The following is a 20,903-nucleotide window of genomic DNA, read 5'->3' on the forward strand; positions in this document are numbered from 1 at the left end:
CAAACTATACACATTAACACCGAACCAACAAAAGGCCATTACATATAATTAGTGGAGTTCATTACAACATAACTACCGTTACATTTACATATTTAACTACGACACTAATGCATTAGCAATTGCATCTCGAAATGCACTCATGTCTAACTCATCAGATGTGCTACTACTACTCTCACCTACAAATACATCATGACCAAGGCTATTAGGTCCTAGTTCATCAAAGTCTCTATCGTGTAGAGCACTGTCTCTAATGAAGTTATGCAATGTCATACATGCAATAATTATTTTGGATTGTTTCTTAAGGGAAAATGAAGGGAGACTTAACAGAATTCTCCACTTCATTTTAAGCACACCAAAAGATCGCTCTATAACATTGCGTAGCGACGAGTGTGCATAGTTGAATACTTCTTTGCTCCCAATAGGTTGCCTCGCATTTTGCCATTCTGCAATGTGATACTTCTGACCCTTATAAGGTGCAAGGTACCCCTTTCTATTTGGATAACCTGAATCCACAAGATAGTATTTACCTGCACAAATAGAATTATACAGTTGAATACTTAAGACATAAATGAATATCGTATGATACAAAAGTACAACATACTTATTTACCTTCCGGTGGATGGGGGAACCAGTCCGCATAAGTTATCAAAGTATCTTGTAATACTCTAGTGTCATGTACTGAACCTGGCCAACCTGTGACAACAAATGTGAACCTCATATCGAAGTCACAAATGGCCATTACATTCTATGATGCGTAACCATGGCGACCAATATATTTGGCTTGCTCCGAGGCCGGGACAGACGCTGGAAAGTGAGTACCATCAATTGCTCCTATGCAATCCTTGAAGTGGGGCCAAAATCTCCCCTCTCGCAAACGAGGATGAATCTCCATGAAATTTGGGTCTTTGGGCTTGATTACATCAGCTGACATCTTATGTAGTGCATTAAGTACTTCACTATACTTGCGACTAATAGTTTCCAATGAGTGACCAAACTTATTCCTTATCTGCCTAAATGATTGTGGACCCCCACATGCCCACAAGAAAATACCTAGAGCTTCCATAGTACTGACACCACGGCTTGGAAGAAGACCATAACTTTGGACCAAAGTATCATGCAACCGTCTAAAAACAGTACGTCGCATGCGAAACATGTCAAAGCAATCGTTACTATTCTCCAAAGTTCGCTCAACCCATTGAATACCTATTTCAACCATTGTTCTTCTAGTAACCTCACTGGAAGGCCTGCCCCAAATGTCTACAGCATATAGGGCAACAAGAAATTCTTCATCTCCGTCATCACTACAGGAAACACCTAAATTTTCGTGGGCCAAAAGCCCACGAAAATAAGCCTAAACCGACGAAAATAGACTATTTTCGTCGGCAGACCGACGAAAATAGCCGCCGAAAATAAGTTCGACGAAAATAGGCACCTATTTCCGTCGGTACCGACGAAAAATACCTATTTTCGTCGGCTTTCCCGAGGTCGACGAAAATAATTGGTCGGACTGACTATTTTCGTCGGCCTTGGGAAAGCCGACGAAAATACGCCCAGGCTATTTTCGTCGGCCCGCTGATGGCCGACGAAAATATGTTCCCAGGATATTTTCGTCGGCCACCACCGAGGCCGACGAAAATTGATGGTTCCCCCCCCCCAAAACAGATTTTTCCGCACCTATTAATAATTCACAGCAAAATACACAATATCACAATTCACATATATACAGATTCACAATCAAAATACATAATTCACAAAACACATTCACATATACATATCACAAAACACATTGACATATACATATCACAAAACACATTCACATATACAAATAGTCCATAGTCCATAGTCCATACATAGTTTCAATACCATAAGTCCATAGTTTCAAACAAACTCACTACTCACTAATCACTCCTGCGGGCTATGAGAGTTTTGGCCACTCCCTCCTCCACCACCAGGAAGGTGGCCACTCCCTCCAGAACCATGGACGAGGAAGTCGTGGACGTTGACAGCACCCTCCTGAGCATGTGACGCTGAACCCTGCAATTCATCAATCATTCAAATAAGGCTGTGTTTTGCTATCCCTATACCTATACTGGCTATGTTTGGTCACTATTTGCATAAAACTAAACATGGAACGTCACCTGTGATCCATGGTGATAAGGAGGCTGTGCATGCATCCACGGGTACTGTTGTGCTGGCCACCCCTGAGGTGGTGGCACCCACCCCGTCGGTGGCGGTGCCATCCACGCTTGAAATGGCTGCGATCCTTGGGGTGGTGGAGGCGTCCAAGTGCCTGGAGGTGCCTGCGTCCACCCAACACCGGTCCACTGTGGCTGCGACGCTGGAGCTTGTCCTGGCCATTGTCCCCATCCTTGTGCCTGCGATCCATTTTTGATAATAAAAAAAGAGTTGCTATGGAATTGAAGTGTTCAGATAGTGTTACCTGGGGAGGGCGAAAAGCGGGCAAGTTCATATCAGGGCCGAGCCGAGTAGTCATTTCCTGCAAATGGATGAAACGTTAGAATCGCAACACTATACATTGAATTCAATGACACGTGATGAGATAGACGAATTACCTGAAAATAAGAAGTCATATACTGCGTCAGCTGTCCGACCTGCTCCTGCGCTGCTCGAGCCTGCTCCTGTGCGAGTCGAGCCTGCTCCTGTGCTGCCCGAGTCTCCTCCTCCAGCTGAGCCTCTCGAGCAGACTTGGAGCGAGAACTCCCTGCCGAAGACGATGCCTTCCCTTGACCTATGGTCCTGTTGTACTCCACAACGCCGGTGCCAAAGGCAAACCTGCATGATACACATAGTTGAGCCATTAAGTGGACACATTCTTGTTAATGAAATTGTCGAATCAAAGACAACCACCTCACCTGCCATGCTTTCTACCCCCACCACTGTGGTACAACGCCGAGGCATCTAAGTCTGAATGCATCCAGTCGAAATCAGGCCCATGGCGTTGAGTCATTTCCTCCCCATATGCATTCTGCAAAGAAAGTTAGAGTTGGAGTTAGACACAAATCATGCAATTTAATTCGTAAATACAAACTTGTTTACCATTTTCTCCCTTGCCGCCTCGCTGCATAGCTCATCAGGGTTCGCTGGATCAGGCCCACGGTGACCACGGACGTAAACCTCCATAAAACTTGGAGCAACTCCACTTTCAGCTTCCTGCATGAAAAAGAAGAGTTAAACCATAGAATTGTAATAGATGTAACATACAAGTTTGATTTATACACTTACCATGCGGCGTGCGGTACCAAGGTGTCCATCGGCGCCGTACCTATGCCCCGGTCCTTCAGTGCCACGGTTGGCACGGTGCTTGTTGGACTCTGCAATCCACTCAGGCGACGCCCATCTCTTAGCCAACCACCTCCAGGCTTCCATGTCCTTCGCCAGCCAATCCACAACGCTCTCCAAGTACTGCTCCTCTGTGAGGTAGATCTCATTGGCCCCTAATGCTTTGCTCATTTTCTGCCCCTTTATCTTCTTGTAGTAGTAGTTGACGGCCGCGATGCGAGCATTGTACATGGCATCCTTGATGACCTTATCAGCGCACTTCCGAAAGTGTCTCTTCACACGTGCCCACTGAGCCTGATCCGCCTCGATGTCATCCGGCAATTGGAACCTCCCCTACATATCAATGGAGAAGTTAAGTTAAAGTAAGATTAGGAGAAGCAATAATGCAGTGAATTGCTTATATACGAAAGTAAACTCACCCAGAACTCGTCCCACACAGCCACCTGACAAGTCCTTGGTTTTTGTTCTGAACTTCCCCCTCCGCTACTGCTTTCCCCTGGCTGGACATAGTCCTTCAGACCCCAGTCGGCCCACTGCATAGCCGCGAACCTCTCGCCATTGAGCTCCACCATGCCAGGGTAGTAGAAGCGACAGAGGCTACCCAACACCGCGTTCACCTTGGGACGTCTGCCTGTACCGTCCCAAGTCAAGTCTTCCCATGACCTACAAACATTAATAAAACAAGTAAACCAGTGCAATCACGTTCATATTAAAAAATTAACACAACAGAAATAAGCCCCACCATTCTCCATGCGGCCGGATGAGCCTCCTCTCAGCAGGCCTCGGACCAAGCGCATTGCTCTTCTTATACCTAAGTATACAAGTAAATTAAATATGATGAAATGATTTAAAATTAATATCAATTAAACTAATATGCATAATAATACCTGAAGGATGTAGAACCATCTGACGCGTCGCCCGCGCTGCCTGCCCCCATAGGGTCAACCTCCTCATCCTGCTCACCCTCCTCATCTTGCTCACCCTCCTCACCCTGCACATGAGCATCCTGCTGAGGAGCCTCCTGCTCACCCTCCTCACCATGCACTTCATCTAGACAGTCGAGAAGTTGCTGCTGCCTCTGTCGGCTCTGTGAGGTGCCCTGAAAAAGCCCACTGCCCGAGCTGTCCTCGCTGGCCGCGCTGCCCCCACTCTTCCTCGATCTCCTATGCTTGAACATGTTCAACTGTAGATAAATTAATGTCAAACCACAGTATATGAAACAAATTCCGCGTCAATCATAAGGCACATGTCACAAATCACAAGCATCGGCCTACACTCTCAGGCTGTCCAAAATACGTGGACAATTCCGGAACGGCGAACCTCACAAGCCAATGTGACGTTCGCCGTTCCCGAACGGGTGACGCATACGGTTCGCTATGGTTAACGATTAAAACTAAACTATAAACATTAAAAAATATCTCGGAGATTAAACAAAAGACATCACCCTCCGATCACATTGAGGATTAGACAAAGAATGCAACGACACAACCATAAGATAGAAGTGCCCTATACGCCAATGGCACAACCATAAGACAGAGGCTCGTCACGGCCGCCACGGCACGCGCACGGCACGCCACGGCACGCCACGACCGCCACAACCGCCATGAGCATCAAATATGGTGTGATAACAATCTTACAAACAATATTATATACGGGGAGGCTCACCGCGGTGAACGAGGGCGGCGTGGACGAACGGCGAGCGCGGCGTGGACGAACGACGGGCTCTCTTCTTCGCGACGGCGGCCACGGGCTCCCTTCGCGGACGACGGGCTCTCTTCTTCGCGGGCGGGTGAGGACGCGCGGGCTGCGTGCGGTGTGCGGCGACGTGGGGCTCGGCGGGGCGGGCGTGGTGCTCGGCAGGCGTGCAGGGGTGAGGGGCGCGGCGTGCAGGGGCGGGCGGCGAGGGGCGCGGCTGCAGGGGCGGCGTGCAGGGGTGCAGGCGGCGTCGTGGGGGCGCGGGAGCTCTGCGCGGCGGCGAGGGGCGCGGGAGCTCTGCCGGGCGGCGCGGCGGCGTCGTGGGGGCCGGGCGGCACGGCGGCGTCCTGGGGGCCGGGCTGCGCGGCGGCGTCGTGGGGGCCGGGCGGCGCGGGACCTTGGGCGGCGTGGGGCTCAGCGGCGGCGGCGTGGGCGGGGGGCGGCGTGCGGCGGCGGCGGCGTGGGCGGGGGGCGGCGTGCGGCGGCGCGGGGCGGCACGGCGGCGTCCTGGGGGCCGGGCTGCGCGGCGGCGTCGTGGGGGCCGGGCGGCGTGGGGCTCGGCGGCGGCGGCGTGGGCGGGGTAAGGCGTGCGGCGGCGCGGTGGTGAGAACCGTTTGAAACGAGCGAGAGAAGGCTGGGCCCGACGATGTAGGGCCACTATTTTCGTCGGCCTCAGTGAGGCCGACGAAAATAATGGTCGGTCAACGACGTATTTTCGTCGGTTTGGCCTCGGCCCACGAAAATATAGCTTATTTTCGTCGGCCTAGTGGCCGACGAAAATAATTTCCGTATTTTCGTCGGCCTGCCGACGAAAATATTAATAGGCCTACGAAAATACGTATTATATTCGTCGGCCACTAGGCCGACGAAAATAACTTCCTTATTTTCGTGGGCCGGCCGACGAAAATATACCGGCCCACGAAATTTTAGGCTTCTCCTGTAGTGCATCCGTGTCATGATCATATGTGTGTGCAGCAGGGTCACCCATCTGCATGCACACAAACAGCAGGCACATATTCATGTATAGGCACAGTATATAAGACACATTCATGTACCATAGGTGACACAAAGTTCACAGATTGACATTGTTCACAAACATACAACTCTGATTATTCAAATATATGTTCAACTCGAATAATTGCAAAATTGTTCAAAAGGGAAAATTATGCGTACAACAAGTTTATTTTGTAACACTACAAGACTGATAACAGTGAGACAACTAACATGAACAGCAACATAATAGCGAACATGACCCTCTGTTGTCGGACGACCACCACTAAGTCGACTTTTTAACATGTATCTCGAAAGCACTGCGCAGCCAAGCGTTCCTTCCTTCTTTGGTCTTCAGTGTTGCAAATACATCTCTAAACTTTTTCTCAATCAACAGATGAGTGGCAAACAAATGTAGGTCGCTGCCTTCAGGTGCACCATCATCGATCACTTGTTGCAACTGCACATTGACCTCAACACGGACAGGGTCGGTCTCAGCAGAGGTGATGGACTTGTTAGTGGTCATTGAACGCGACTCAAAAGCCTCGACTAGGCGTTTCATGTACTCTTCCCTCGTATCTTTTTTCTTCTTTGGTTTTGGAGAATCATGACACACCTTACGCTTCCCAGTCGCATTTGAGCATGGGTCAGGTGTGCTGTTTTCACCCCCACCTAAAGTGGCTTCGACATGATCATCAGATGATGAATTTGCATCCTCGACGCCAGGAACAAGGGTTGTTTGATTTGTGCAGACAATGGGTCCAAACATAACCTTTAGCTCGTCCTCATTCTCTAGGGGGGCTGTTTTGAACATAATACACCCTGGCATTGCCTGCAGCAACATGGTATTTCCTACTTTGAGATGGTCATTACTATTGTTAATCTAAAAAATTAAAAAAAGTCTACTTACTTCATTTTGCTTAGCCCACCACTCATCTGGAGCACTGATTGAACCAGTATGAGGGTCTCGACCAAGACCTGTAGCCCTTTCATTAAGAGTTTTCCACTGTGTGAACATTCTCTTTAAGGTGTCCCACCTATTCTTCATTTGATCTCTGGTGTAAGTGCGACCAGTGCGTTCCTTAAACTTTCTTATGAGGTTAGCATACCCTTCGGCATTTAGAAATTGTTGTGGCCTGTTCCGTGCATTGACCTCTTCTACACAAATTTCTGTGTAAATTTTTGTTGCTCTACTATCCCACTTTGCAATCACTTTGCCAGACTTGTCCATCTAGTGCAAAACAAGTGTAGACGATTGAAAATACGTATTGAAGTGCACTTACTAAGAAAACAAAATGAACAAGTAAGGGACCATAATAACATAAGGTAGTAGCATAAGGAGTCAGATTAAGTTTGTCATAATTACATATATAGACTGAAGAAATTGAAGTGCTGCTGGACACAAAAGCACATGGAACACTATATAACTGCTCATTAAGCAAAAGGTTGATCTATCCCTGTTAAACTACCATCTTATTCAAAGGTTCACCATGGTCTAAGTTAAACCTCATTGTCACTAAACGAAGGCATCTGGTCCGAGTCATATTCTAGACCCCAGAAGTTTTCAAAGTGCTCCGCAAAGTCCCAATCTGGAGTAAGGTAGTCGTCAGCGGGGGGTGGTGAGGACAAGGTTGACGGTTCGTAGCTGCTGTCACCCGGGTTGTTAACGTTGTTCACGTTGTCCAAATTCTCTTGCAACACCAGAGAGTCTTGCTCCAGCATGCAAGCTATGTCCTCCAATGCTACACGAAGTTTGGTAGCGTCAAATGAGGTCAACCCACGGCCTGGACGGATTGTTTCCCGAGCTACGGCAAATATCTTGTCCGCAATCTCTTGCATCCTTCCAATTGCCTTGTCGGCTATGGAGTCTGCGGAATCCATCTGATGTGGATTTAGGTGGTTAGTGTACTAGAGAAGGGGACAATGTACTAACTTCCATGTATTCACATGAAATGGGTGGTAACATGAACAAAGTGATGCTAAATAAACTAACATTGAGGTACTGACATAGACAAACTTTGAAATAAACCCTCATCATATAATAGGGCTTCAACAGATCAATGGTATCCCGCTCACGGAGAACTTAATTTGGTAACACCACTTGTATGATGACACTTATTTAACCAAGAAGTAGATTTACTTTACCTTGCCTGCAGTGGTGGTTGGAGCCTGAAGAGGAAGAACCCGAGTTGGTGGGCAAATTCTGCAGTGTACATTAGACAACAAAAAAGTTAGTACATCGTTCCAAACAAAAGTATGTAGTGAATTAACTGGACATGGGGACAATGTACTTGAATCCAGTAATTCAAATGATTTAACCTCGACTGCTAACAAACAAAACTATGTTTGAAGTATCAAAAAAAATAAATAACAGTGCAAAACACACTTAAATGGTTTGTCCTAAATGGTGACCACAAATCGTTAAACTGCTAGGAGTTCAACTATGAACAAACTGAAGTTGAAGCATCACTTCATACTGCAAATCACACCTGCTAGGACTCAATACAGGGGGGATAAACTCTTAACCACGTACGTGGATGCAACGTATACCCTAATCAGTACATGGAAGACGATTGGATACGTAACAGCTAGATTAGAGCGGTATCCAAACGAGGGCGTCGGCGACGGAGATTGAAGAGAGGGGCGGGATGGAGGAGAGGAAGATGGTACCTGCGAAAACGAGGAGATGCGATGGCGGGACGAGTCGCAGCTTGAAGATGCCTATGGGATTTGTCGAAGGAGTTGCGGAGCCGCGGTCACACCCCTAGAGAACGGAAGGGTCACGGATGCATCGAATCACCACCACGGCGGAGGAGCAAGAAGTCAGGTTCGCCATGGATGACAGGAACAAAGCTTACCTGCGAAGACGACGAGCGCGACGGCGGAAGATGCGATGGGGGACGAGATGGCCGCCGCGGGCGTCGCGAATGAGGGCGGTTGCGGGAGATGCGATGGGGAGGAGAGCTGCGGCGGCGAGTTGCGACGGGGACGCGTGACAGGCGCGCTTGCGAACCCTAGCGAAATGAGGCCGGCTTTCCGCGGAAGCGTCCGCACACCCGCTTCTGGCGTCGCGTAGGCGGGTGGCTTCTCATCGAAGCGCGGCGCGGATAAGCGGGAGGAGAAGCTGCGCATTTGGTAGCCGCTTCAGCTTCTGGCGGCCAGAATCCGCCCAGAAGCTGAACCAAACGACACCTAAGCTTGCCCGAGCACTTCACCAACTCCTCCGCTCACTGCCACTGTTGCTTGAGCTCGCCTGAGCAACATCTCCGTCTGCCATTACCATGGCAGTTCTATGCCCACGACCAAGCTCATCCTACTCTCCCCTGTCCACGCCCAAGCCACCACTGTACTCACAACAACACTCCACTGAAGCCCCTCTAGCCATGAGCCACTGCTACCGCTGGGGTTCGGCTCTCATGGCCAAGCCATTCCACTCCTTCCCCGCCACGATTGAGCATGCCACCAGTTTCCTAGAGCTCCTCTGATGCTTGCACACCACCTCCCCGAAGCTCTACCATGCTAGGATCACCGGTCGACCAACTCCAATGCCCTGCTCTTGTCTTCTCCGCGCGATCCGACACCACTACCCGATTTGCAGTGCCCTAGAGTAGCTCCCTGACCCCTCCCCGAGCTGACATTGGCACTAGTGAGCCACCAATTCCTCGTCGTCGTTCGCTTCCCCCTCCCTATTCTGTTTCCGGTGAGAACTAGCACGGGTTGGAAAAGAAGAAAGGCCAGGGGTTTTGCCCACGCCCAGACTCAGTTGAATAGTGAATAAAGGACCTGGTTTGAATGGTCTAGAAAGAACAAAGCCCATGGGGCCTCACTGTAAACGTGTTATCCCTTTTTCGTTTTGGATTTTCATTCCAGAAATCAATAAAAACACTGTAAAAAGCAAGTGTCAGTTTAATTCATCTTAGAGGTTCTTAGGCCACCTAAATGAAACTATTCAGAGATTGAAAAGGTGTTGTAGCTATCTTGATGGATCCAAGAAAGCTTCAACATTATTTTCAGTCATATAACATTATTATGCCTTTGTCCTAGCCATTAAGGGACATCATAAGGAACATCGAAGCCATAAGATGAATTGGAAAATGGGTCACTAAGTTGAATGTCTTTGTTATAGATTTCATGCACTAATCATCCATTCAGTCGCAAGCATTGACGAACTTCATCATTGATTGGACACCAAGTCCGCAAGAGTCACCAAGTGTTGTTTATGAAGTCGTATGTACAGTTTTTTTGCAATGGCGCATGGGACTCCATTGGAGCAGGGGCTGCATTTGTCATTGTATCACCCTCGAAGTTGAGGACTTTGTATGTAGCCAAACTTGAATTCCAATGTATCAATAATATTGCAGAGTACGAAGCCATCCTCCTAGGTCAAAGCTAAAGGCCATGGGTGTCAAGTGGGCAATCCTCAAATCAGACTCCCAAGTGATTATTGGCCATGTCGACAAAAGCAGCAAGGCAAAAAATTTAGCATCGGAGAAGTATCTTGATACTGTCTGAAGAATGGAAGATTTTTTTGAAGGGTTTTCTGTAAAGAACATACAAAAGGCATACAATGAACATGTTGATATGCTTGCCAAGTCAGTAGCCCAGGCCCTAGGGGCTGCCCTACCACTCGAAGTTTTATGCGAAGTCTTGAAAGCACCCTTGGTGGATCTCCTAGAAAGGGATGTTTTGACGGTATATGCAACACACAATGAAGATTGGAGGTTACAACAACTTTTTTCACATCTACATCCCAACCAAAGAGACCTTTAACCATCTCAATATATCCTTGGTAGTGCTGGGAATTGGGTCGGGCTGAGCTAGCCCGGCTCAGGCCAATTGTGCTTCGAGCCAAACGGGCTCGGGCTAAGAAGGCCCCAAAAAACATTTTGGCCATGCCATGCCAGTCCAAAAGAGTAGAAATAGTAGGCCAACCTAGCCCTAAAGCACGACGTGCCTTCGTTGGGCCATACCGACCCAAGCACAACCCATATATTTGAACCATATAAAGTCCAAATATTGCAACCACATAAAGTCCATAGCTTGCTAAATTAAAGATATTAAGCAATGCAAGCATCATCTGACCACATAAAGTCTAAATATTACAACCACATAAAGTTCATAATTTACTAAATTAAAGAAATTAAATAATATGGGCTCCATTGGGTCGTGCCAGCCCAAGCCCAACCCATACGTGCGGGTCATGGCGGGAGCTTGACGGATATGGGCTCCATAGGCCTGGTCCAGAGTCCAGACCCTTCGAACCATGCTAGCCCGACTCATATTTTTTATGTTGGCCCGTGCTTTGGGCTCCTGTTTTTAAACTGTCTCATGCTGGCCTAAAAAGTAAGGCCCATATTCCGAGACTAAGACTATCTCTAGCAGCTTATCCATCCCCATCTTCATATTCAAACTTCACCCATAATATAGTTTATAGTGCAGAATAATGTAAAATAATGTTTTTGGATAAACTATGGATAGACTGTTGGGCTAATCCTTGGTAGAACTCTAAATTTCGAGCCTAACACATCGTCTAGCCAACCAAGCTGATCGACGAACCACGAGACGAGACTACCCGTTAGAGATGACAATTGGGCATCAATCCCCGATTCACCGCGGGGAATTTTTTCGTTAGCGGATAGAGATGAAGAAGTTTCTTTTCACATGGGGATCTAAACGGGAAAAAATTCTCCTCCGACGCGTAAACGAGAACGGGAAGCATTCCCCATCTCTATTCCTCGTGGGACCCGTTAAACTTACACGTGACAATGTTTTCATGTAATAGTTAATGATAAAATAAATAATTACCTTATCAAGATATCACTTATTTGTACAAATATGTTTATTTTGATGTATATATAATGATTTTTTTAAATCAGATAATGTCTATAAGTGCCAATGATTTACATTAATAACAAAGTAAGTACGTTTTAATTAAAGTTTAAACGAGGATAGAGATCTCCGACTAGATTTATCCTAGATTTATCTCCGCAGGGGAACGTCGATGGAAAAAAATGTCGCCCACGTACGTCCATGGGATTTCCGCTGTAAAATTTTTTTGTCGTAGGGGAGCTAAAAACGTAACGGGGAATTTCCCAAGCCCATCCTACTGCCGCAGTCCACGGCTCCACGCCTCTCCCCGTTCTACCGGCACCCGGCCCTCCGTTCCCCCATCCGCCGCCGCCCATGTCTAGCCGCCACACGCCGCACCTTCGGCTGGCCGTGCCGCCGCGGCTATCCGCGCACCACTCTTTCCGCTTCCCCTCCACGCCGCTCCCTACCCCGTCGAAAGCCCGCGGCCTCCCCTCCTCCTCCGCCTCGCCGTCCTCCCCCTACGCCGCCGCGCTCCTCCGTCTACTCGTGCTGCACGCGCTCTTCCTCCTCGCGCCCGCCGTGCGCGCTCTCCCCTCTCTGGCCCACGCGCTCGCGCTTTCCCCGCCCCTCGCGCTGCTCTCGGCCGCCGCCCTCCTCCTCCTCCACTTCGCCGCCGCGTCCCGGAAGACCCACCAGCCTCACCACCCGTTCCCGGGGTTCCCCGCTCTCCTCGGCCTGGCCCTCCTCCTTGCGCTCTCTATGCTCCTCCGGCTTGTGGCCCTCCGCATCCTCCCCTCCCCGGGCCTCCTCGTCCTAGCTGACTCCGCCGGCTCCCTGCTCGCCCGCGCCCTACGCCGCCCCTCCCGCCGCCGTGTCCTCTCCATAGCCGTCGCCGCCTTTTCCCTTGTGGGCATCTCCCCTTCTGTGATCCTCGCTATCCCCTTCACCTCTGGCTTCCTTTCCTCGGTCGAACAATCGGCCACGGCGCGGCATGCCACTCGCAGTCGGCGCGCCCGCGCGGCGGTATTTGCGCTCGCTGCCTTCCTCTGCATGCCGGCGCTTGTGGGTCTCTTCTTTTTCGGTGGCAGCAATGCGGGCGATGGTCCTCCTGATGGAGCAGTCCCGATCAGCCCGCTCTGGTGGCTGCTGCTTAACTCTGCCTTCTTTGGCATGGCTTTGGGGCGACGACAGGAGCATGGCAGCAGCGGTGGTAGGCCAAGTGTGGATTTTGCAATGACGTTCTTATGCACTCTTGTTCTGGAGCTGCTGTACTACCCAAAGCTGTCTCTACCGGGCTTCTTGATCTGTGGGTTCCTCTTGTGGATCGCCAGCAGGGAGCTGGCCCCTGCAGGATATGTGGAACTTGGAACTGAAGATGTCTCAGAATCAGTTTTTGAGGCAGTTATGGGGCCAGTTAGGCATATCTTGAGTGAGCGAAAGTCGAGGAAGATTGCTGTGTTTCTATTGATTAATACAGCCTATATGTTTGTGGAATTTGGCAGTGGGTTCATGAGTGATAGTCTTGGGCTGATCTCTGATGCTTGCCATATGTTGTTTGACTGTGCTGCACTGGCAATTGGTCTCTATGCATCCTACATCGCAAGATTGCCTGCAAATGGGATGTACAACTTTGGAAGGGGCAGGTTTGAGGTCCTGTCAGGGTATGTCAATGCAGTGTTCTTGGTTCTTGTTGGTGCACTGATTGTGTTGGAGTCATTTGAGAGGATTCTTGAGCCTAGGGAAATATCAACTAGTAGCCTTTTGGCAGTTTCAATAGGTGGACTTGTCGTAAACCTAATCGGATTGGTGTTCTTTCATGAAGAGCACCACCATGCTCATGGTGGTACATGTTCTCACTCCTGTTCACGTTCTCATTCATATCATGGCCATGAACATCAACAACACCATGGCCATGAAGATCACAAACATCATGATCATGACAGTGCTAATGATGTGAATGCATGTTTTGATCGTCATGGAGATGACAACCATCGCCAGGATCACCATGGCAATAGTAATAGTGAGGGCATTCATAACAATATCATGGATAACACCTGCAAGGAGAAGCATATCCATAGTCATAGCCATGGCCATGAGCATCATCACCATGAACATTCGGAAAATTGCCATCAGAGCAGAGATCATGCTCATCAAGATTGCAACAGTAATACTATTGAGCAACAGCTTCTTGACATTTCTCTTAGCAATATATCTTCTCATGACACAAAAGGTCACTCTGCAAAAGCACGATTGAGACCATCAGATTCTGGAAACAGTAATAAGTCAGGACACCGACATCACATTGATCACAACATGGAAGGAATCTTCTTGCATGTCCTAGCTGATACAATGGGAAGCGTTGGTGTTGTAATATCAACCTTACTGATCAAGTACAAAGGATGGCTTATAGCCGATCCCATATGCTCAGTATTCATTTCAGTGATGATTGTATCTTCTGTTCTTCCGTTGTTAAGGAATTCTGCTGAAATTCTGTTGCAGAGAGCCCCGAGGAGCCATGAAAAGGATTTGGCTGTAGCTTTGGATGATATTATGAAGATTGAAGGTGTCCTTGGAGTCAACAATTTCCATGTATGGAACTTAACTAATACTGACATTGTAAGCACTTTTCACCTACAGGTATCAGCAGAAGCTGACAAGTCTTCCATAAGAAATAAAGCTTCACAAATATTTCATGAAGCTGGGGTTCAAGATCTTACTATCGAGATCGAGTGTGTTAAAAGGTAGTAAGAATTGTATAGTATGATATGATTTGACATAGAGAAGATTTTTGACACTCAATACAGGAGCCATCTGTTTCAACTTTCAAATGTATCATGGAAGAAATTGTTTTTTCTATTTTTTTTTGAAGTATGCAGCTTGTCATTCAGGAATGGCATACTCTGTTGTGAGCTTGAAGCAATCAATTTTGAATCCAAATGATGTTAAGTGCAACAGCAAATCATAGCCCCATGGTGCCACGCTTCTGTTATTGTGCATATTGATGAATCTGACAATTCAATAGTGGTCTCTCTTGTCATCCTATGGACCCTGATAATGTATATTGTCCGGACAAAGAATAACACTTCTTCCAATTTCTGTTTATTGCTTTACTTGCATCATTCTCTCACTGGCACAAAACAGATCACTTCACAACTTTCGGGCACCAGTTATTCACATTTGTGTTCATTTGATGGTGAAGTAAATCACACAAATGGTCATTTATTTGTTGTTACACTTGCAACCTGAATGAGGCCAGACATTTACTTTTGTTTGCTTAATTGATGCATCGATCAACAAACATTGAGCATTCTCAGCTCCATTCAGCATTATTTGAATTGTGTAGACTATACCATACATAATCACTTCAGTTCAGTGAAGTGTGCAAATTACAAGTGAAACTAGATAATGCATATTGCAAACTAGATGTCTTGTACACTGAAAATGGAAAACTAAATCAATCAGAGATCCTATCTGTGCGCTATGTATGTTTCCCCTGACAGAATGTCATGTTCATGTATCTGTGCACAATTTTGTTTCTGAGGAAACCTCATGTATTTTGAGTGAAACAGTTTATTCCCCATGCTAACCGCCCCACATGCGAAAGGGCTCTTATCTAATTTGGTTAGGTGGTCTGGGTAGAGTATTTTGAATGAAACAGTTTATTCCCCCTGCTAACCGCCCCACATGCGAAAAGGCTTCTATCTAAGTTGGTTAAGTGGTCTGAATAGATTGAATTTCAGATTAAGGTTAAAAGATGTTACTTGTTGGTTCCCTAGTTGTGTGTACACAAGATACACTGACCTATGGAGATGGATCCTCGTGTAGGGGCTTGGATGGCTCAAACCACGAGTAAATATCTGGCCTATAGGGAGTGTAGAGATGGCAATGGGTACCCGCGACCCAATACCCGATGGGTATTTACTCCATTAGGGTATGTATGTGGGCTAAATATTTTACCCGTGGGTCTGTTATTGGGCAAAAATCTTCACCCAATGTGTAAACAAGTATTAGAACGTTCCGCCTTCACCCATACCCGTTAACCCGTGGGTATAAAATACCCAATATAAACTTATCCAAAGCATGAACTTGGACTTTAGTTATCCAACTTTTTTACTATTTAACAACAATTTAATGACAATGTAATGTGCTATGTAGTACTATCATAGTGTTACTACTTTATCCAATTATCTTTGGTGTGTTGAATGGATGGTTAAATGATGCTAGAAAATTTTGTAATGGTATTTATATGGATATACTTGATATTTGTATAGTATAATATTTTAATAGTTGTTTAATTTTTGTGGGTATGGGTGACCCGATGGGTGACCCATACCCACATGGGTATGTGTATGGGGGTAAATCCATACCCGCCAGTGTATATGGATGACCCGATAGAGTTATTTTTGTGTCGTGGATATGAGTATGGGGTAGTAATTCCCGATGGGTATTTACCCATTGCCATCTCTAGGAGTGTACCCTCATACAACACGGGAAGCAAACTTTTATGACCTTTCTGGGTTGAGGCTCTGATTGAGCTTATTCTTAATGTAATACCGTAGAATCGGTCTTTTCCTAGATGTCGAGTTTTAATATTGACCCCACATTTCAAGCTTCCAAGTACCGTTTCCAGTGGAACTGATACTTGTCCCTTGAGGCAAAGTTTCCACCCGAGAGATTCAAAATATTATGAACATAGCAAGCGCGTCATACTCTTACATACCAAAGTGGGAATTTTGATATTCCCTCTTCTAATTTATAATTGGAAGGCTCTAATAAACAACAGCGTGGTTGCAGAGTCTCAGAGCTGTAATATGCTCAAAGTATGCTTGTGTTACATCTTCATGCGCTTAGGGGGTCCTTTTATAGCCCCAAGAGACCAAGGAGCCGTTTGATTTTCATTTGAAAGGCTCTAGTTGACTTCTGTCCGTGGGTGCACCGGACTGTCCGGTGCACACCGGACACTGAACAGTGTGCGATTCCTTTCCATACCAGCCACGCCGACCGTTGAGTTAGCCGTTAGATCTTTCGGTCGCCGGGCACACCGGACAGTACGGTACGACTTGTTTATTGCCACGTGGCCACCGTTGATTGCGCGCCGACCATTGGCGCAGGCGAGAGCCGTTGGCCGCCTAGCTCACCGGACAGTTCGGTAAATTATAGCCAGCGCTTGGCCAATTCCCAAGATTGGTCTGTTCGACCAGCTGACCAGCCTGGGCACAGGATACTGTCCGGTGCACACCGGACAGTCCAGTGCTCCCCAGACTGGTGCAAGTTTAGCCAAGCTTAGCCAAACTTCTTCACTCTAATTTGTCTCGACTTGGAGAGTTTCCTAGCACTTAGATGAACATAGTTGGCAACTAAAATAATTTACTAAGTGCTAGAATCTTACCGTATTCCTTTAATGTGATAGGATTTTGCAATATACACCAAATGCATTTTTGTCTCAATTTGCTTTAACTACATGTGTTCATTGCTCATACAAGATGATGCTAGTCAAAACACAATGTGTTGAACATTTAATCACCAAAACTAAATAGAAATGGCCCAAGGGCACATTTCCTTTTCAATCTTCCTTTTTTGGTGAATTATGCCAACACTCCGAAAAGCAACTAAAGAGATACTAACATACCCAATTATGAGCCAAAATGTGCAAATTGAAGTCAAACTAAAAACCAATTGAATTATCACAGGATTTGGCATATTTGGACCATTTTGCCACCACTTGGTTTATTTTCACAATACAAATTCATTTTCTTACTTCTATGTCAAAAACACTTTGTTTTAGAAAATCAAAACATTTTTCAAGACTGGTTTTGATCAAAAGCCAAAAACTCCCCCTTTTCCCATAATAAAATTTGAGTAGTTTTGCAATAAGAGGGTTTTGATCAAAAGACAAGTACTAACAAAATAATTTTTGAAATTCACAAGTGGTAGTTGATCCAGTTGCTTTGGCCTTAATTTCTGCCCCTTTGGCATTAAGCACCAAAACAGAGAAACTAGTGGCCTAAAAAACCTCATTGCCTCACTAAAAATTGCGAAATAAAAGCAAGAAGGCAATGAACACCAAGGGCAACTTGAACATGATACCGTTTTGTAGTGGAAGCCTTGTTTGTTGTTCAAGTTCACCATTTCCCTTTCCATTCACCTTTGAAACTACACCAAAATCACTTAAGCAAACATGTTAGTCTCAAAGGGTGAAGTTGTTGTAAGGAAAATGGACCCCAGGCCATTTGGCTAAATAGGTTTTGGTGTTTGATGATCAACATAACCTGTGGACTAATATGTTTGCTAGTGTTTATGTTTGTAGTTCACAGGATGCTAAAGTTACTTGGACTAAGGCATTAAGGAAAGCAACACCTCAAAGGAAGACATTATGAAGATCATAAGAAGATCAACAAGTATCAAGCAAAGTCCAAGAAATGAAGACTAGTGCTGCCACTGGTGGACTGTCCGGCTGAGGAGTACCAGACTATCTGGTGCACCCAGGAACAGTAGCCCAATGGCTAGTTCCAGGTGGCACTGTGAAGAAAAGACCACCGGACTGTCCGGTGTGAAGTCCGGACTGTCCGGTGTGAAAAGCCTGCGCGCCAACGGTCACCTACGGTGTCAGTCCAACGACTAGGCACACCGGACATGGGGCACTGGACTGTCCGGTGCACCACCGGATTGTCCGGTATACAGCAGAGAGCAGCAGCTTTTCTCCAACGGCTAGTTTTGTGTTAAGGTCTATAAATACCACCCCAACCGGCCATTTCAAGGTGTGTGAGCCCAAGCAACATATCAAGGCATAGCATAGACATTTCCAAGTGCTCATACGCCCAAGTGCTTAATAGAATCACTCGGTGATTAACGTAGGTGCTTTGCAAAGTGCTTAGGTTAGTTAGACCGCTTTAGCGCTTGCTCTAGGTGAATCCTAGTTAGTTGAGTGAGTTAAGAAAAACCACATAACCCCTCGGCTCTTGCGTGAGCCGTTGCAATTGTACCAAGTGGGGTGAGAGTCTTGCGAGACCATGACAACTGAGTTTGTGTCACGACCACCACCGTGTACTGGAGGGAACGAGGCCCGCGGTGTTTCGGCCGGAAGCTCGTTAGTGGAGATGGCGGGGAGCATCCGAGAGGAGCCAAAAGCGGAGAACCACTTGCGCATGGAGAAAGCCCGTGGCTCTCTACGGAGTTACTCGACCGAGGTGCTTGGCCCTCGCGCGGGCTTTCCTTTGCGTAGGGGCACCAACGAAGATTAGTTGGGACCTTGCGTGGTTCCAGATACCTCAGTAAAAATACCAACGTCATCCACGAGAGTTTGTATCTCTACCTTGCTATTTAGCTTCCGTATTTATATTAAGTATTTAAGTTTCAATCTTGCATTTATACTTATATTGTTGAGGATTGAAACTTAGGCATTACGATAGAGATAGCAACACTTAGACAAAACCTAGTTTGCACATTCTAGTTTGTTTATTTGCATAGGTTTTGCTCTAGGGATTTATTTATGGCCTAGTTTAGAGAAAGTTTTAGAAGTACTAATTCACCCCCTCTTAGGTGTCACCCGTTTCCTTCAATTGGTATCAAAGCCTAGTTTGGCTTGTTTGAAATGCTTTAGCTTCACCGCTAAAAGAGCCCACACTTTTTAGAGAAAGGGGATGGATACCCATGGGCCACCACACTTTGACGACACTAACTTCCCATATTATAGTGCTAGAATGGCTTGTTACCTAGAGGTCGTTGATCTAGGTGTTTGGAGAGTCACTCGTGAGGGGATGAAACCACCCAAGAATCCCGAGAGACCCACCACGAGTGAGGAAAAAGAAATTCATTAAAATGCTAGAGCCAAAAATTGCTTGTATGAATCTCTTAGCATGGATATTTTTAATCAAGTTTTTATATTGAAAACTGCTAATGAGATTTGGCTAAAATTACATGAGCTCCATGACGGCACATCCAATGTCCGTGATAAAAAACATTGCCTAGTCTTAAATAAGTATAATTCTTTTGCTATGAAGGATAATGAGCTTGTTAGAGACATGTATTCTCGTTTGAATCTAATTATCAATGAGCTCAATTCTATTGGCATTAATAAGCTAGGTGATGCATACATTATGAGAAAGATTGTCTCCCTGCTACCACAACAAAGATATGGGAGCATCATCATTATTCTTCACAATATGGAGGACTTGAGTACAATGAACCCGACCATTGTGATTGGAAAATATTGCGGCCTTTGAGATGTCACGAAAAATGTTTTGGGGAGAGGAGCCAACTTCCTCAAGGCCATATGCTTTTGCATGTGATGAAAGGAAGGGAAAAAAGAAGGCCCCCACTCCAAGTTCCTCAAGTGAAGAAGCGGAAGAAGAAAGTGATGATGGTGAAGATAATCAACCATTAACATCATCCTCCGAGGATGAAGAAACAATCTGACGCGTCAAAAAGGTTATGGGGATGATCCGCAAGGTTAATCTAATGGGTGTGCCCCTGCAGGTAGAGGATCTTCTCTTTAATATTGACAGGAAAAAGCAAAGAAAGAGAGGATGCTTCGCATGTGGGGAGAAGTACCACTTTAGGGACAGCTATCCAACTATGGCCGAACCCAAAAACGGGAGGAGCAAAGGCAAGGCGCTAACAAGTGTCAAAACTTGGGATGATTCTACAAGCGAAGATGAACCTCCAAGGACGCGGTAGCCACCGGTCCTCATCTCGCTCATCACGGTCATCACGCAAGTGCCTTATGGCAAGAGGTAAAATGAGTATTCCATCCTCTAGTGATGAAAGTAGTGGTGATGATGAAGGTGAGGGAAAGCCCTTCGTAGATGAGCTTGCGGAAGCCGTTAAATTTTTCCAGGATGTTTGTACTAAGCGAAAGGTTCAACTTAAAACCTTAAAAAATAAGTTGATTAGCTCCCAAAATGATTATAAAGGTTTGCTAGAAAAATTTGAAACTTTTGCAAATTTGAATTGTGAGCTATCAACTAAAATCGAGCAATTAGAGTCTAGTGCTCCATCCACTTCTACCAATGATGGCCTTATTAAAAAGAATGAAAAACTTAAGGCTAAGTTAGCTAGCTCCCAAGAAGCTATTGAAAATTTGCTAGGGAAAATGGAAATTCTTAGCA

The 20,903-nt window shown here is 46.4% G+C and overlaps 3 protein-coding genes across 3 annotated transcripts; 1 reads left to right on the top strand and 2 right to left on the bottom strand.

Moving 5' to 3' along the window:
* Positions 1-6,271: 6,271 nt before the first annotated feature.
* Positions 6,272-7,265, bottom strand: LOC103645299 (L10-interacting MYB domain-containing protein-like). Its single transcript, XM_008668376.3, has 2 exons — positions 6,896-7,265; positions 6,272-6,817 (listed from the first exon to the last, which is right to left on the bottom strand). Exons 1-2 carry the CDS (start codon positions 7,214-7,216, stop codon positions 6,272-6,274), a joined length of 867 nt encoding a protein of 288 aa, XP_008666598.1. The 5' UTR covers positions 7,217-7,265.
* A 177-nt stretch (positions 7,266-7,442) lies between these two features.
* LOC109943741 (uncharacterized) lies at positions 7,443-7,866 on the bottom strand. The gene has a single exon (XM_020547239.2). The coding sequence runs from the start codon at positions 7,864-7,866 to the stop codon at positions 7,486-7,488; it is 381 nt and encodes a 126-aa protein (XP_020402828.1). The 3' UTR covers positions 7,443-7,485.
* A 4,233-nt stretch (positions 7,867-12,099) lies between these two features.
* On the top strand, positions 12,100-14,898 carry LOC103643305 (Cation efflux family protein). Its single transcript, XM_008666456.4, has one exon. It carries the CDS (start codon positions 12,169-12,171, stop codon positions 14,539-14,541), a length of 2,373 nt encoding a protein of 790 aa, XP_008664678.1. The 5' UTR covers positions 12,100-12,168; the 3' UTR covers positions 14,542-14,898.
* Positions 14,899-20,903: the final 6,005 nt, after the last annotated feature.

Source organism: Zea mays, chromosome 1, assembly GCF_902167145.1.
Source record: "Zea mays cultivar B73 chromosome 1, Zm-B73-REFERENCE-NAM-5.0, whole genome shotgun sequence".
Classification (NCBI taxonomy): Eukaryota; Viridiplantae; Streptophyta; class Magnoliopsida; order Poales; family Poaceae; genus Zea; species Zea mays.

Bases quoted from the DNA above. Each gene is read 5' to 3' on its own strand.
- LOC103645299 (XM_008668376.3), bottom strand. From the start codon at position 7,216: ATGGACAAGTCTGGCAAAGTGATTGCAAAGTGGGATAGTAGAGCAACA. The intron at 6,818-6,895 runs GTAAGTAGACTT...ATGTTGCTGCAG, and splicing joins GGTGGGCTAAGCAAAATGAA to GCAATGCCAGGGTGTATTAT.
- LOC103643305 (XM_008666456.4), top strand. From the start codon at position 12,169: ATGTCTAGCCGCCACACGCCGCACCTTCGGCTGGCCGTGCCGCCGCGG.
- LOC109943741 (XM_020547239.2), bottom strand. From the start codon at position 7,866: ATGGATTCCGCAGACTCCATAGCCGACAAGGCAATTGGAAGGATGCAA.